The sequence below is a fragment of the Marmota marmota genome, unplaced genomic scaffold (assembly GCF_001458135.2).
Source record: "Marmota marmota marmota unplaced genomic scaffold, marMar, whole genome shotgun sequence".
Classification (NCBI taxonomy): Eukaryota; Metazoa; Chordata; class Mammalia; order Rodentia; family Sciuridae; genus Marmota; species Marmota marmota.
Genome location: NW_025999960.1, coordinates 15,482,787 through 15,501,172, shown reverse-complemented (window position 1 = coordinate 15,501,172; position 18,386 = coordinate 15,482,787). Strand labels below are relative to the sequence as shown.

The 18,386-nt window shown below is 39.9% G+C and overlaps 2 protein-coding genes across 3 annotated transcripts in view; one reads left to right on the top strand and one right to left on the bottom strand.

Moving 5' to 3' along the window:
- Fam186b (family with sequence similarity 186 member B) overlaps positions 1-4,170 on the top strand; it is a 29,168-nt gene extending 24,998 nt beyond the window's left edge. The window contains 4 exon segments of the mRNA XM_015493316.2: positions 201-271; positions 274-1,100; positions 1,906-1,954; positions 3,299-4,170. Of these exon segments, the coding sequence (XP_015348802.2) occupies positions 201-271; positions 274-389 (187 nt within the window). The 3' untranslated portion in view covers positions 390-1,100; positions 1,906-1,954; positions 3,299-4,170.
- The window catches only part of Prpf40b (pre-mRNA processing factor 40 homolog B), a 108,083-nt gene that overhangs the window by 89,336 nt on the left and 361 nt on the right, over positions 1-18,386 (bottom strand). The gene's annotated exons all lie outside the window — the stretch shown is intronic.

Here is an 18,386-nt window from a genome sequence, read left to right as displayed (position 1 = left end):
AGAAGAAGGGTGATAAGGAGGACAGTGACAAATTCTATTTCAGAAGGGAAGAAAATAAGGTCCAGTGTGTTGGGTCTTGTGATCCTGAAGAGCTTATGGCTCCTCAGTGTGTCTGTCTCTGTGTCTCTCTTTCTGTCAGTCTCCTTCTCCCACCCCCACCTCTGATTCTTTTGACATTCTCTATACCCTCCCACCCCTAGTCAACAGGGAAACCAGATAGAGGCCATCTGGAAGACTAATGTGGCCTCCTCCAGTCACGCAATAGAAAAAAAGACCCTGTCAGTCTGTCCTGGGACCAGCTAGGCAGATACCCAGATATCCCCTGGCTTTTGGTGCAGGATATACCTTCCTCTCACCACAGAAGCTTGATGTCCCCCAAGACCTGGTAAGGTGCAAGGCTGAGTACTTAACCTGGAGACCTGCCCACCAAGGACACACTGTCCCTGTCCAACAGTCCAGGCAATCTCTTTCTAAACATTAGTAATGGCCTCATTTTTTTGTGCTACATCAGATAAGAAAGGCTAACTTGTCTCAATTCACTAGCCATCAACTAGCCATACCAACACCAGTTCTCTTAAAGGCTTTCCATAGTACTCTGAAGATTACTGCAGGGGTATCATCTTCACAGGTTTCCTAGGCTGCACATGAATTTCTAAAGAGCCATATTCTAGCCCTTGACCTGGGGGTTATTCTCAGGAAGAGCAAGTAGAGGAATGGAGAGATTTAGGGAGACCATGAATTGCATGATAAACTTGAGATGTGGACCTATCTTTATTATTTTCATTTTTTTATTGCCTTTGAGAATTGTCCCAAGAAGAATACCTAAGGCGAGTGTGGCAGATCTCAGTAGGCCAGCAGGAGGACTTTCTGGTTAGAACAGGTTCAGTTCTCCTGTGCCTCTCCTGGATTAAAGACATCAATATTCAGACTCAAGGCTCTTCCAAGGGACCTTTCCAGATTAACCATTCCATCTGCCTCTTGTGGCCCTGTACCTACCCCAATTAAAGATCTCTGACAGAGAAACAGCTCTGATGGCTGCCAGTCTAACCTAACCAGAACCAAGATGCTAGTGCTGCTTCATCCTCCCAATGGAGACTTAGGTAAGACATAGTAGTTGAGCAATATCAGAGAAAGCAATGCCTTGGCTGTACCTCTGCTCTGAAATGGGTCTGAGCTTACCAGTTGGAACCAGCTTGAAAGCCCTAGTGCGGGTACCTGGTGTCCACTTCCAAAGGGGAGTGTGTGTGTGTTTGTGTGTGTTACTGTTGTTGTTAGTTGATTTGGATACAACAAACAGAATTAAGAATGACCAAAACAACATTTCAGGAGAACTTTGGTAGAACCCAGAAGTCACTGGGGTCTCTGTCCAGCCGAGATCCCCCCAGAGTTGTGTCCTCCCTCTACAAACTCCTTCTCTGTGTCTCTCTTCCCTGCATTCTGCAAGTACCTGGGTCTGCCTAGCCTCTGTGGAAATTTGAGACCAGACATTTTATTCTCCCTTCAACACAGAAATACATGCATAAACATCCAGTGTACACACTCCACTTGACCTCAAGCATCAATGGCAGTATCTTTCTGAAAATGTAAGGGGATAATGGAGAAAGGGATTCACAGTGAACAGCACCCAACAGCAGTCTCCTTTCTTCCCTTGAAATTTTTTTTTTTTTTTTTTTGCCTTCTCTCTTTGGTATAACATGCAAAATTCTAACATACCTTCATGTCTCAAGCAGAGCTGTTCCACCCACACCTAGGCCTCTACTGGGATCTCAGCTGCAGGCTGAAGCACTTATCAAAATATTGTTCCCAGCAAAGACAGCTTCCCCTTTCTAAGGGAATTTAGATGAATACAATTTTCTTCCCCTTTTCCAACTCTATTCAAATTTATTTGAATTCTTACACCACCAGGTAAAGAGGCAGAGCCTTGATTCTTCTGTTCTCTTCATCTGCATCCCAGGTTGGTACCACTTCCCTGAATGTCTGCCTGTTCCTTGATGCTTCATTGTGGGGGTGTCTATATTGCTTTGGGACCCTGTTTTCATGGCAAGTGGGCTGCCAGTCTTTTTTTTTTTTGTACTAGGGATTGAAGTCATGGGTGCTCAACCACTGAACCACATCTCTAGCCCTTTTTAAAATATTTTATTTAGAAACAGGGTCTCACTAAGTTGCTTAGGGCCTTGCTAAGTTGCTGAGGCTGGCTTTGAACTTGCAATCCTCTAGCCACAGCCTCCTGAGCCGCTGGGATTACAGGACTGCACCATAGCACCTGGCTAGGGCTGCTAGTCTTTAGCAGAAGTTCTCTGTCATTGCCTAAGCTGCCACTCACTGTCTGGGGTTGGTGGTGTATTAGAGCTTTCTTTGTGAATTTTCTACGCATGTGGCCTTTTAGAGACACACTCTGCTTCTATTCCCAAAAGAGCATCTTTCTTTGCCTTCTGCTCCTGGTCCACCATGCATCCTCATACCCATTGCTGCTTGGGTCTAGGTCATTCACTTCTCTGTAGTCCTGCCAATCCCTCCAGTTCCTCTGGCCATGTTGCCCAGCTCACAGCAGTATCAAGTTTCATAAGAGGGACTGACCTCATGCTGACTGCCCCATTTTCCTGGTCTGCCTCACACTGATAGCCTGTCTTATCTCTAGGCTCACAGGAATGTCCTCTCAGCATGTGGGGAAGGCTATTCATCTTTTTGTAGTTTGTGACTATGTTCTTCAAAATCCAGCAGCCCTTCTCTAAGATCTTTTCCTGCTTATAAGTGTGGTCCTTGGACTCTCTGCATGATAGGTGCAAAAGCTGTGTGCATCTGCACACACAAAACACTTTTTGTAGCTGGAGATGAATCTTGGCTTTGAATCTATCATATTGCTATCCCCTTCCTCAGGTCCATAACTGCACAAAAGTAGATGCTGGTTCCCCTGTGTCCTCCAAGATGCACAAGAATACAGGCTTGCATAGATGTCCCACATGTTGGAGATAGACAGGGGTGGGGGACTTGTAACTTGTTATCTGGAAAAGAGATTAGGCAGGGTGAGGAGGAAAAAATATGGATAGGTAGGAGAGAGAAAAGAATGAAGAGAGGGAAGAGGAAATGTCCTGTGAAGTAAGACAAAAGGCAGATTTACAAGAAGAGCAGCAGATTCCCTAGGATTTGGCATAATGTGTTCAGCAGGTTCTTCTCCAGGTCAAGTCTTATCCCAGTCTGGACTGGTCCCCACAAGTTCTCAGGTGGGCAAGATGGCCACTTCCATTCCAGGGACTTGTTTCAGTTGCTCCTCCACCTATAACTGTGTTAACTCTTTCAGTGCCTCATCAACTCAAAAAAAGGAATGCCAGAAACCCACAGATGAACCAGCTGAGCTTGTCTGCAAGAAGTTGAATGTGTCACTCCCCAAAACCCTATAAATCCAGAAGAATTGAGACAGCTCTAGTCCTCACCCCATCCCTTAGCTAATGATTCTCAAGCTTTAGGGCAAATGAAAATCACATAGGAGCTTATTCTAAATGCAAGTTCAAGCTAGTGCTTTTAAATAAAAATTCTGGGTGTTGCTAAGTTGTATTAGAGCTTTAAGAAAAACTATTTTCCTCCTTCAGTCCCCAAACTGTACATTTTTAATAAAATAGAGGTTGGTTTATTTTAAAATATTCTGTCTCATTGCTATAACCCACACCTCCTTAACTAATTTTTGGAACCAAGTCCATAATCAGCCTGACATTGAGCGGGGCACCAAGCATAACAAATAGTAAATGGCTCTTTTATCTTAAGAGAACCTCAGGAATTGCTCCCAGTTTAAGAGTGAGACTCCAGAAAGAAGAGAATGTGAGATGTGAACAGCTAGCTCTGTGAATGATGTTGGAAATAGAATTTGATTTCTGAACAGCTTAAGTCAGCATGAGAAATGCCTGGTTGGGAATGAAAGTGAAGGTGTTCCTGACGCAGGTTGTACACAGAGGATAGCTGTGGCAGTATGGGGCCCTTTTCAGCCTCTTGGGTCTCAGGCTCACTCTTTTTGGGAGGCCTCACCCAATCATATCCAACATATTAAAATGCCTTCACATAAATGTATTACTTTAAATAATTTGACAGGATTTAAAAAAATAAATTTGGCTTAGAAATTAACCAACTAGGATTAAGTTATTTAATGTGTAGTTGGTTATGACTTTTCTGCAATCATCATGCATAGAGCTGAAATTTGACAGCGAATGAACTGACAATATTATGTTTTATAAACATTATATATATGTACTTTTTTTTTACATTTTGGCACCAATAGCATTTTTAAAGTTTTCATCTATTCTCATAGGCCTTGGTACTGTACTTAAGGTGCTTATTGACTAAACCTGCCCTGATGATGGAGGACTTTTCTGGATGTCCTCTAGCAAGATTCTCTGGCAAGCAAGCAGTGTCTGACAGATTCTTCTCCTGCTTTGCCAACAACTTCATCTCCTTGAAGGCAAAGAAGGCCTGGGTAGGCCAAGCTGTGAAGCCAAGAGGATTAGAAAACAAGAATATGTATGTGTGTGTGTGTGTGTGTGTGTGTGTTCATGTGTTACAGAACATTTTGATAAATTATGAACCATATATGTGACAGTGATTCCCTAAGATTATATCACCTAGTGACATGGTTGCCATTGTAGTTTGTATAAGTATAGTCTTTGATGTTTACACAATGGTGAAATTGCATAACAACACATTTCTTAGAACATATTCCCATTGTTAAGAAACACATGAGGCTGAGGCTATAGCTCAGTGGTAGAGCACTTGCCTAGCATGTATGAAGCACTGGGTCCAATCCTTAGCACCACATAAAAATACACAAATAAAGGCATGCTGTCCATCTACAATTACAAAAAAAAAAAATTTTAAAAAGAAACACATGAGGGGCTGGGGTTATAGTGCAGTGGGAGAGTGCTTGCCTCGTATGCGTGAGGCACTAGATTCAATCCTCAGCACCATGTACATATAAAATAAAGATATTGTATCCACCTAAAACTAAAATTAATTAATTAATTAATTAGAAAAAAGAAATACATGAATGTGTGTGTGTGTATATATATATATATAGAGAGAGAGAGAGAATTACGTAAATATGTGTGTGTATATATATATATATATGTATATACATATATATATCATGTTTTTCTAGCAATGACTAGATACTATACCCAAGCCTCATTTTTTTTTAATATTTACACAGTATCTTTATTTTTATGTGATGTTGAGGATCAAACCCAGTGTTTTACACATGCTAGGCGAGCACTCTACCTCTAAGCCACAACCCCAGCCCTACAAGCCTCATTTTTTTTTTTCAGAGCAAAGTTCACATATATGGTCAAACAAGATATTGTTTCCACTCCCTAAAAACTCAGGGAAGCAAAGGCATGGGAAGGATTATTTCTTTAAGCTTATTTGGGAGCTGGCCATACCTCTGTTTGCATGGTACTTGGCTGCCGGGGTCCAGCCCTAGCGGGGTCCAGGGAGTCCTGAAGGATGAGTGGCGTCCACAAAAAGATGAGACAGGAGTCATTCTGTTGGAGCAATCTCCAGGGAGAGCGCTCTAATGCAGCTTTTTCTGGGTCATCTTTTATTACAATTTTTCTCATCATTATAGATTCAGAATACGTCATTGATTATACAATTTCAAAACTTTGCCAAGACATAACATTTTCTTAACCATAATTAGGGGTATAGAAAAATGTAACGTCAATTTACATTTTTCCAGGATGTGACCTTTAGTTATCAATCATTAATAAAATGCGTCACTAATTTTCATTTTTTTTCAGATTTTCCCAAGATGTACTATTTTCCCCAAGATATACTATTTTCTTATTAACTAATGCCAAACTATGTAACCAGACTCCTAACCTATCATTAACCTTTAAGTTTTAAAGTACACCTGCACTTTATTTCTAATCTAAAATTCCCATCTAAAAAAGTCCCCTTAAATCTTATATTAAAATATCCTAAAGTTTATAAACCATTCTTAAAACATTCCAGAAACTTCCCATACAACTAAAAATTTTACTTAAGAATTCTAAACCCAAGAATCTAAATAGAATAATATTTCTAACATTACTCTAAAAATGTCTTATAAAGCTACTTTAATTAATTCCTAAATTTATTCTCATAAAACTGGTTGAGCTGCTTTCTCAAAGAGTTTCTTTGTTTCTCAGTCAAGGTACACTAGTTCTTATATCTTTACAATCTTCTCAATAAAAAGTAAGTTCTAAACATCAGTCCATTTTCTGCCAATATTAAGGATCATAAATTCCTATGTAAAGTAAAAGAGGGTTTATAGAAATGAAAAGAATGTATCCTTATATGTCTTAACTTTCCTAAGTGTATAACATAACTTTCCTTAATCAAGAATGAAACTACATATAGTGGGTTTTATACAATGAGCATAATGATTAGGTTTTCTAAGAGGCCGGAAATATGGACTTGGGTTTTAGTTGATATAATCAATGTGGTGCCTAAAATTCTCGTGACCTTTCGGAGAATGATTGTTGTCCATTATCAGTTTTGTCCTCAATGTGCTGAGATAGAAGAGCAGCTTTCTACTTTGTCCTTGATATGCTGAGGGGTAGTAGAACAGCCTTCAAGGCATGAACTACCTGTTATTTTCTAGCCATCTGAAATTCAATTTGATTTGGCATTTAACATACTCATGCCTCCTGTAAGGAACATGAGCATGAAAATGAAAAGTCCCAATTACATAAAAAAGGGTCTCATGGTTTCGGTTTCCCACCAACCAGCATGGCTTTGCCAGCATTCATCCTCACTGTGACCTTGTCAAGACAGTGGGAGGGGGATTGCCTTCACCACTTGGCCTCAGAAGCCTCCAAGATGAGCAAATAAAACTAATGTAGGAGGAGTCCTGGGTGAAGGGTCTACTTTAGACCTAAACATGGCTGCAAAAATGCATGAAGTGAAAAGGACAAAAACCTTTTGGAAATAACCCGAAGAACCAGAGAGAGGGTAGCTATTTTTTCTCTAATGTGTCCCATTTACTACAGGAAGCTGACTGAAAATGTCAGAAACAAGTTAAGCAGGCTGGGGAGATAGCTCAATTGGTAGAGTGCTTGCCTTACATGCCACAAGGCCCTGGTTTCAATTCAAAGAAGGAGAAGGAGAAGGAGAAGAAGAAGGAGAAGGAGAAGGAGAAGATAAGCATAATAATTTCATGAATAGAGGAGTCATCTTCTCACAGAGGAAATGTGCATGGCTAAAATGTTGCAAATATCAGATGGGGACTATGAAGTAGCTATATCTGATATATTACAGAATCCAGCCTAGTGAGAAAGGTGAAAAACATGCAAAACTAAATTACAGAATTATCAACAAACTAGATGAAAGCAAAGGAAAAAAATGTGAACTTAAAGTTAAGTCAATGGAAAGTAAACTAACACAAGTGAGTAAAATCAAACAAGCAACCCCAAAACTAAGTACTCAAGATGTATGGGACACTATCAAATGGTCTAATGTGATAAAAGTCCAAGAAGGTTAAATGCAAAAAACCCCCACACCTAAAAGTATCATAGTGAAATTGCTGAAACCAAAGATACTAGCTTTGGCAGATTTCTGCAAAAATAGTTTACCTGCAAATATGATGCATGGCTGGAACATACCAGTAGCTAAGTTGAGTAGCATCCCATATGACATGGGCCATGAGGCCCTGAGCTGGTTAATGACTATTTATTAGCTTTAAGTTGGAAGGAAGAGGACATGGAGGTTGGATATACTAATCGCTGATCCAAATGTCCTTCAAGGTAGGCTCTTTGATTTGCCTATTGCTCCAAATTGTTTCCCTGGAGCTGACCAGCCGAAAACACCCAAAGCTCTGGAACACCACCTAAAACTTTTCTGAGGGATTGTCATTGCCATTGATGGCCATGTCTGTGAGAGGGGGACAGCTGTAAATAATTCAGGTTTACCATGAGGACAAGAAGATAAGTTTTCCTCTCCTACCACCTAGCTCTAAGTCCCTGAGTGGCTGTTGGTTGTTTCTGAAAGTTTTTTTTACCTGCAATAGCCACTAGGCGGCAGCAAAGTGCCTGCTTAAGGGCTTTGGCAGGTCTTACTAGGAAGAGATGCAGAATTAAAAGCATGGAATTCCTGAAAGGTAGACAATGGAAACTGGTGGGGTCCATGTGAGAAGATGTGAGACAGATCCTGGAGGGTAAGTGTTATGGTTTGGATGTGAGGTGTACCCCAAAAGCTCACGTGTGAGACAGTGCAAGAAGGTTCAGAGGAGAAATAAAAGTCTTAACCCAGTGATTTAATCCCCTAATAGGGATTAAGTGAGTGGTAACTGAAGTGGTAGAGTTTGGGAATTAGGGCATGGCTTTGGGTATATATTTGTATCTGGTGAGTGGACTCCCTCTCTCCTTCCTGATCACCACATAAGACACTTCTCTCTGAAATACTCTTCTGTCATGTTGTTCCTGACTCACCTGGAGCCCTGAGGAATGGAGCACACTGTCTATGGATTGAGACCTCTGAAACCATAAAATAAACTCTTCAAAGAAACTCTTCCTCCTCTACAGTTGTGCTGGTCAGGTCACTTAGTCACAGCATCAAAAAAGATGACTAAAACAGTATGTCAAAGGGAAGAGAAGGAGACAAGTGATTCCTGCCCAACTCTTTGGACATCTGGATCCTGCCAATGATGCATAGTGACAGAGTCTTCTCTGCCTAAGTCTCAGACCATTTCCTACTCACTTAAACACCTACCTCCAGCAAGGTCTTCATCTCTACAGTTCAGAGACCTGTCCTTTCAAATGATTATTTAGGCAACTATTTTTAGGAACTTCTCCAGCAGGCCCTTCCTGTAGACTTCTTCAAACATGTACCATGTTCTCATTTATTCACTCAACAAGCATCTGTTGGGCATCTCACACTAGGTAACATTCTAAGTGTTAAAGACACAGTATTGAATACAACAGATTTTTAAAAATCTTTTTAGTTATAGATAGAACACCTTTATTTTATTTTATGTGGTGCTGAGGATCAAACCCAGTGCCTCATGTGTGAGGCAAGGGCTCAACCACTGAGCTACAATTCCAGATCTACAATAGATTTTTTTTCTTAAATATACTTTCATGGAAGCTGGGCAAAGTGGCACATGCCTGTAATCCCAGAGGCTCAGGAGACTGAAGCAGGAGGATAGCAAGTTCAAAGATAGCCTCAGCAACAGCAAGGCGCTAAGCAACTCAGTGAGACCCTGTCTCTAAATAAAATACAAAATAGGGCTGGGATGTGGTTTAGTGGTCAAGTGCCCCTGAGTTCAATCCCCGGTACCAAAAAAAAAAAGTACTTTCATGGAACTTATGTTTTGTTAGAGAGACGCAGACAAGAAACAAAAATAAATTAGTAAAATACAGTTGGTCAGATGGTAAAAGGTACTATGGAGAAACATTTCTGAAGACAGCATACAGTACAAAATGTAGGGGTTGCGACTTAACATCAGTCATGGCAAGCCTCGCGAGGGTGATATCTGAGGAAAGACTTGAAGAAGATGAAGAGGGGAGCCCAATCCCAGGTGGGAGCACAGTATGCCTGGCATATTCAAGGAATAACAGTGTCCTGTGTCTCTGGGGTGGATGAGCGTATAGAGGAGAAAGGAGAAATGAGGCCAGAGCCACGACTTGGGGGGGCAGGGCAGATCACATCAGGCCTTGTAGGCCACTCAAAGGACTCTGAATAAAATGGGAACCATTGTGGAATTTTAAGAAGAGAAGTGACATGATTTGATCTTCACTCTAAGAACATCATCAAGCACAATGATAAGCACAGACAGAAGACTGGAAACAGGAAGCAGGAAGCCCAGCTGAAGTTATTGTAATTCTCAGCCCACTTAGGAAAACCTAGTCAATGAGTTCAAATCCCACCTCCACAAAGTCTCCCCTAATACTTCCTGAGACTCCCCTTCTCCTGGAGGCTTGCTGTCCTTTGTTCATGCATCTATTGCAACATCAGCCTATCCTGCCTTTGTCCTGGGGTTATTGGTGAACCTATCCTTGACACTACAGAGTAGAGGCCCAGTTGCCTTCACAGCTGTGACTGCTTCTCCCCTGGCTCAGAGGATTGTGCACATAGTAGAAACCAAGTCAAACTTTCTTGCCACGGAATAAGAGATTCCTCCTTAGTTGAGCTGCCTTGCTTTTATCTCTGAGGCTTCTCTCAAGCTGTGTTTCGGCTTAAAGAACCATATCTCATTGTATTAAACACTTAACAACCATGACAGCCCTAATGCAGTCTGTTAGCCACACTTCACAGTCCCTCAGCACAGCCATGTTACATGACACAGCTGGTCACTGGCCCACAAAGCAGCCTGTCAGAGCTATTAAGAAGCACACACAAAACATTGTCTGCCAAAGCTACTGGTCTCTCTGGAGGCTCCTGAAAGCAAACTAAATGAGTAATTGTTCACTTATTATTCCTTAAATATTTATTGAGCACCTACTGTAGTGCCATGCTTTATTCTAGGCAGTCAATACACAAAAGTGAATAAAACAAACTTCCAATGATCTTGCCACAAACACAGGGTTCTAATTCTATGAAAAACACTGGAGTAGTTAAAAAATAAATGAAACTAGGTTCTTATACTTCTGAGAACTCACAATCAATCCATCCATCCACCCACTCATTCAGCAACTCTTTCATGAGTATGTTGTGCTAAGGGCTGAGTTTGTAATGAAGACATTGGGTCATCATCTCTCTTCACACTCCAGTGTGGAGACAGAATAGTAAACAGTGGGGAACTAGCATGTAAAAAAAACAATGGCAAGTGTTGTGATATGAGTACAAAGTAAAATGAACAGGGGAAGGTGATGCTCATTGCAGGGAGGGTCTAGGAAAGCTTTCAGGGGTAAGATTTTTTTTTTTTTAAAGAGAGAGAGAGAATTTTTTAATATTTATTTTTTAGTTTTCAGTGGACACAACATCTTTATTTTATTTGTATGTGGTGCTGAGGATCGAACCCAGCTCCGCATGCATGGCAGGCGAGTGCACTACCACTTAAGCCACATCCCAAGCCCGGTAACTAAGATTTTAACAAAATGTTGGAGGTGTAACAGAACTACCTCAGCTGGCAGGGTGGAAAATTTGTGTGTGTGGAAGGGAGGGGGTGTTCCAAGGGAATGAGACATTATAAGTTCACAGAACAGAGAGTAGTTGGTAATGGGTATGGCTGTGGTTCAGGGGTTGTAGGAGACCAGTTCAGCTGGGATAGGACTTGGATGAGCTTGAAGACCACCCAGAGGATTTTCACCTGTAGGCAATGGAGAACCATAATTTTTGAGAGGCATGGTAGTATCACATCTGTGCTTTATAGAAGCTGTTGGGGCAATGTAAAAAAAATTAGAGAATAAATGCATACAGGGAGAGCAATCAGAGGAGCATTAATGAAGGTTGAACCAAAGTACAGTGAAGAACCAGTCATGATTGGACCTACTCATGCATGTTCTTAGTTGTTCACAAACATACTATTATATGGGACAGGGAGAAACAAAGAAAACCCCATTTGTCTTAAAAGATTTTTCAATTGAGAAACAAACCAGGAAAACCTTACCAGTCTCTCCTTTTCCTCTGTGATGTGATTATTGCCTTCCAGATGCTCCACTTATTATCTTCTGCCTATGCACTCTAGATGGGGTCCAGTGACTGGCTTCTCTCCTCTTTTTATGTCACAAGATATCCCAACATGACTTCACCTTCCCCAATGGCTTTAAACATCAGCTATTATGAAGATGATTTCTAAATTTACCCCCAATTCCAATTTCTCCCCTGATTCACAGAGCTGTATATGCCAACACTCAACTGAACTTTTGAATAGGTTGCCCACTAGCACCTCCGACTCAATTCATCCAAAGGAAGCTCATCATCTTTCCATCTCACCCCCAAGCCTGTGTCTCCATTTGTGTTCCTATCTCAATGCCTCCATCTACTGCCAAAGCTGAAAATTAGGGTATGAGTGCCTTATTTCTTGCATGGGTACATCCAATCTATTGCTAGTCCTATCCAGTCTACATCTTAAGTGTCTTCTCAGTGACTACCCTAATTTAGGCCACTTACTGGTTGCCCTGTCTCTGGCTTTACTCTTTCAATCAATGTTCCATAATACTCTAGAGAGATCTAATATACATATCTCATATTACTCTCTTTAAAACTCTTTAATGACTTTTCTCTTTTTCTTAGGATAAAGTCTAATCATGGTCTATAAAGACTTTTGTGGCAGTTCTTCAGCCTTGCTGTGTGATATTCCATCATATGGAAGTACCACGATTTATTTTATTAGTACTCCAGTGATAGAGGTGTTTGGATGGTTTCTAAACTTTTGTTACTATAAACAATGCTATAAATTGGTATATATTTTGTATGCAAGCAAGTATACTAGATGAGAAATTATATGCATTGTAATTTTGACAAGTATTGGCAATTTACAGTTCTACCAGCAACATGAGAGGGCTTCTTTTTTCACAACCATGCCATGTTTGAATTTTTTACCAATCTGTAGGTGAAAAATTATAAACAAATGTAGTTTCAATTTTCTTTTGAGGGAGGGTTAGTATTAAAGGCCATTTATCTTCCTTTTCTGTTAACAATCCCATTTTCTTATTGAATTTTTGTTCTTTTTCATATTGATTTAGAGATTTTTTGTATATATTATACAAACAGTCCCTTTGTCTATGATATGAGTTGTGAATATTTCCCCCAGTTTGCCATTTGTCATTGTTTATGTTTTTTTTTGCTTGGCAGAAATTATAGATTTTCATGTTGACAGAATTGGTCTTTTATGCTTTAAGAAATTTTGTGCCATCTCCAAAAATACAAATTTATAACATAAATTTGTAGTTTTACATTTACTTAAAACACAATCGATTCATATGGATTTATTTTAGTATAAGACCTGAAGTAGAGATACCACATTATTTTCTTCCAGGTGGCTACATGATTGTTTCAATACTATTTATTGTATAATCCATCTTTTCCCTGCTGACAATGCCATCTTTATATAATATAAATATTAAATTTTTAATGTCTTGGGTACAGACTATTTTGCTTCTTGATAAATTGCCCATGCATGTGCTAATGTCCCCTGGATTTTACTATTTTAATTATTGTATTTTTTAATGGTTTACTATTTGGTAGAGCTATTTCCTTTTCATTAACCTTTTCAAAACGCTAATGCTATTCCTGATGCAGAAATTTCCATCTACACTTTATATTCAGGTTATGTAGTCTGTTGGTATTTTTATTAGATTGTGTTAAATTTATAGATTAATTTATGGAGAACTGACATCTTTATGATACTGAGTCTTTCTACACAGAGATAAAGTATGCTTTTCCATTTATTCAAGCTTCCTTTTGTGACCTTTGATAGCATTTTAGATTCGGGCACAGCATTTCAGCACATTTATGGTTAAGGTTACTACTGGTTAATTTACTTTGTTGTTGCTATTATAAATGATACTTTTATTCCCTTATACTTTCTATTGGCTGTTGTTCATTTTTTAAATATACCCATTTTGCTTAACTATCTTTTTTTTTGGACAAATTATCTTTTTTGGGGGGAAGGGTACCATGGATTGAACCCAGGGGCACTTAACCACTGAGCCACATCCCAAGCCCTTTATTTGTTTAAGACAGTATCATGCTAAATTGCTGAGGCTAGCTGTGAACATGCAATCCTCCTGCCTCAGTCTTCCAAGTTGCTGGGATTACAACTATGCCTAGTTTGCTAAATTATCTTATTTGAATAAGTTTTCTGGGTGATGTTCTTGGGTTTTCCAGGTAGGCTATCATCATAAACATTTTAATTCTTATGCTTTTATATTTCATTCCTTTCTCTTCTATAATTTTTTAAAATATTTATTTTTTATTTTTTAGTTGTAGATGGACAGCATGCCTTATTTCACTTATTTATTTTTTTATGTGGTGCTGAGGATCAAAAACAGTGCCTCACGTATGTGAGGTGAGCACGCTACCACTTGAGCCACATCCCCAGCCCCTCTCTTCTATAATTATGTAGGAAAGTATTCCCAAAGCCATGTTAAATAAAAAGAGCTGGGGGCCAACCTTGTCACACACCTAATTTTAATGGGAATAATATAAGTTTATAATAAGTATGATTCTGAACTTTGGACTAAGATGGGTAAGTTTTGTAATGTTAAAGAGGTTGAATGGGGGCTAGGATTTTAGCTCAGTGGTAGAGCCTAGCATGTGTGAGGCACTGGGTTCAATTCTCAGCACCACATATAAATAATTAAAATAAAAGTCCATCAACAATTTTTTAAAAATTTTAAAAGAGGTTGAAAGTTTCAAAGTTTTGTCTGTGACTCTCTAACTTGGAATTGATATTTCAGAGGGTTCAATCTGAGTATTCCAGTCTTCCTTTGCAAATCATTTCTCTTCATTTGGAGGAAAAAAAAAAAACAGCACACAGACATCAAGTAGTATATATATATATATATTGACTTAAAATACATTATGAATCCAAAGGTAACTTTATACTGGTTATCAGCTTTATTAAATTTAACTTTTTAAGAAGGTGAAGTACATGAGCATACAGCATAAAGATCCTGTATCTTGTGACTGGATCCAATGAGGTAACAGTCTTAGGTGAAAGGTTAACTGATGCTACTTTGGTGGACAGGAATGAAGAGGGACTGTGCTATCAAAGTCTGAGTCACAGATTCAGTTCACCTGGCAGGAGATGCTGAATCCCAAGCCATTAGAACAGTACAACAACTAACATATGTTAAAAACTTGCCATATGCTACTAACTGATTTAAGTAGTGATTTACTCCTCAGAATCATCCTATGAAGTGGGAATTATTTTTCCCCCACAGATGATGAAACTGAGGCATATAACTGTATCTTGCTCATGGTCACAAACTAATAGGCAATAGAGGTCTGAAACTAGGTACTTCACTCCAGAGCCTGCATTCTTAACCACTCTGTTCTAATCACCAAGGAGAAGGAGCCTAGAGTTCTTAGCAAAAGTTCATGAGGAACCATGAATTGACCTCCAGTGTAAGCCACATCCATAACAGGGAAAGAGTGCTAGACAATGAAAAACTACTAGGGAGGGTCAATTGTGAGGCTGGGTGATAGCTGCCATCACTAGCTTTTCTTTTCATCCTCTCTTCTGCTTCTTTGCTGGCTTCTCCTCCTCAACTGTACCTTAAATGTGCCACATCCTCATCTCTAATAATGACTTCCTAATGTATCTCCAGCCTAGATCTCTTCCCTTACCTAACTAGTGTGTCTCCCTCTCTGATTCAATACCTCCATAAGATACCTTACAGGCACCTCCAACTTACCATGACTAACAGAACTTTTTCTGCCCTATACAATCATGCTCCTCCCACAAACTTCTCCTTTGCAGTAAATTTATTTAAGACATTTATTCAATGTTTGTTTGGCAATGAACCAAATAAGACAAAAACTACTGCCCTCAGAGATTCTACTGCGGGGAGACATACGATAAACAGAAAAAATAAGTAAATTACATCATACATTAGAAGATAGTAAGGATTAGAGAGAAAAACAAAGCTGAGAAAAAAACAGGAAGTATAGGAAATAGGGACTAGAATTTTTAAAATGGCAAAGTAGAGGAGCAGATGGGGTTAAAGAAATAATAGGGGCTAGGCCATGAACTTTTATTCTGAGGAAGAGGGAGGATTTTCAACAAATGCAGGACATAAGTAGATTTCTATTTTAATAGGAATACTCTTGTCTCTGTAAATAGATTAAATGAGGCACAGTATGGATGAAAACTGAGACCATTTGGGGAGCTTTTGCAATAGTCCAGATCAGAGATAATGTGGATGGAAACTTTGGCTGGGAAATGGTGGAAAACCTAGTAAAACAGGGTCAGATTCTGGATATAATCTGGAATGGATCTTTATCATCCACCCAATTTTTTAGGCCAAAACTAAGTCTTACCCTTGATTCTTCCTTTCCTTCATATCCAAATCCAACTCATTAGCAAGTCCTTATGATTCTATGTCTAAAATATATGTTGATGTCACTGTTTCTGTTCATGTTCACCATCTCCACAACCCAACTAAAACACCACTCACCTGGGCTTCTGCAATAGCCTCTACCTCTCTCTTTGCTTCCACTTTTGCCCCCCTACAAGTCATTCTTCAGAAGCAGCCATAACATTTTAAAAATTATATTATATCATAGGGTGCTCTTGTTTATAATCTTTAAGAGCTTTACACAGCACTAAGAATAAAAGACAAAATCTGTACTGTAAACTACTGGGCTGATGTGATCTGCCTAGAGACTTCTCATTCTCATCTCCTTCCTTCTTCTTTTTTTTTTTTTAATACCAGGGACTGAACCCAGGGTGCTTAGCCACTGAGCCACATCCCCAGCCCTTCTTATTTTGAGACAGGAGGTTTTCACTAAGTTGCTTACAGCTTTGATAAATTGCTGAGGCTGGCTTCCAACGTGTGATCGTCCTGCCTCAGCCTCCCAAGCCGCTGGGATCATAGGCATGTGCACCACTATGCCAGCTCTTCCCTTTCTTTTTTTTTTTTTTAATTTTTATTTATTTATATTTAGTTGTAGTTGGACACAATATCTTTATTTTATTTATTTTATTTTTATGTAGTACTGGGGATCGAACCCAGGGCCTCGCACGTGCTGGGCGAGCGCTCTACCGCTGAGCCACAACCCCAGTCCCCCCCTTTCTTTTCTTGATCACTCTATTCCTTTAGGCTCCTTTTCACTTCTCAAATTTACCAAACTCTTTTCTGTTTCAAAGCCATGCTGTCCCCTCTAGCTGCTTTGTCTCCTAGCTCTTTGCATGACTGATCTCTTATTAACCACCAAATCTCAGCTCAATTGTCACTTTTGTGGGGGGGTTGTATTGGGGATTATATTAAAGGCCTCTTGCATGCTAGGCAAGTGGCTCCCCTACTGAGCTACATTCCTTTTTTTTCATTTCATTTTTGAGCCAAGGTCTCACCAAGTTGCTGGGGTTGACCATGAACTTGTGATCCTCCTGCCTCAGCCTCCCTTCTACCTCTGTTCTGAATAGCAAGGCAAGCACCTTCATACCTAGATCAACTGTCACCTTTTTAGGAAGACCATCCTATTAACTATCATGTGGTATAGATACTATACTAAACTATATTATATCCACTATAGTCCGCCATACTATGTACCAGGAAACTCAATCTTTTATGGGAGATAAAACATGTACAGTGATATAGGCTTGCCTACCTACATGACACTCTAGGTTTTGATCCCTAGCTCCACAAAATAAAAAACAAAAACAAACAAACAACCAAATGCAGGGGCAGGGGTTGGGGCTCAGTGGTAGAGCACTTGCCTAGCATGCATGAGGCACTGGGTTCATTTCTCAGCACTGCATATAAATAAATGAATAAAATAAAAGTCCATCAACATCTAAAAAATATTTTTTTAATATTTTAGTTGTAGTTGGACACAATACCTTTATTTATTTGTTTTTACGTGGTGCCGAGCGAGGATCGAACCCAGGGCCTCACATGCGCTAAGCAGGCGCTCTACCGCTAAGCAGGTGCTCTACCGCTAAGCAGGTGCTCTACCGCTGAGCCTCACCCCAGCCCCTAAAAAATATTTTTTAAAAAATTATTAAAAACAAAAAACTTCAGGTACATACTCATCTAACAAGTTCTCAGTAAATGAGGTGAAGGGTCTTGAAGTAGAGAGCTATCATACACTTGTCAGGGTCCAAAAGGGTCAGTCTCACTTTGACACAAATCTTCTGGCAATGTCCTGGTTTTATTTTGTGGTGGGGGAGATCAAACCGATGGCCTCACGAATATTAGACAAGCATTCTACCGCTGAGCTAAAACCCCTGGCCAAGCTGCATCTTAAAGTAGTCCTCAAAGGAAGTATAAAACAAATAAAACTCTAGAGTAAACTCGCCTTTCTAGCTTTTGCAGGCACCTCTCAGTCCAGGACTCCCAACATTTCCTTTGTTTTCCCATCCCCAAGATTGCCCCTAGGGCACTCTATGAAGGTGCTTCAATCTTTCCCGGTGCCCACAACTGTCTCCAGCAGCCCAGGTGGGGTCAGGTTGATGGGACCAACTGGGTACTCTCCTTTTCCCAAGGAAAGGGAATGCGGACCACGAATCTCCCTGTTCCTACTATACGTTACATCTCCACGGACAGAGCGATCTCCTCAGTATCTTTTCCCTGTCTTATGTCTACCATGGGGCCTGAGAAAGTAGTTTCTCTAAAATCACTGATGAAATCAAAGAATGCATATTTGGTCTCGGAAAACCCCTAAGTCTCCTCTCCCATACCTAGTACGAATTCCGAAGCTGAAATCCAATCCGTGGTCCCATCAATCCTCGGACCCTCCTAACTTTAATTCCGCTTTGT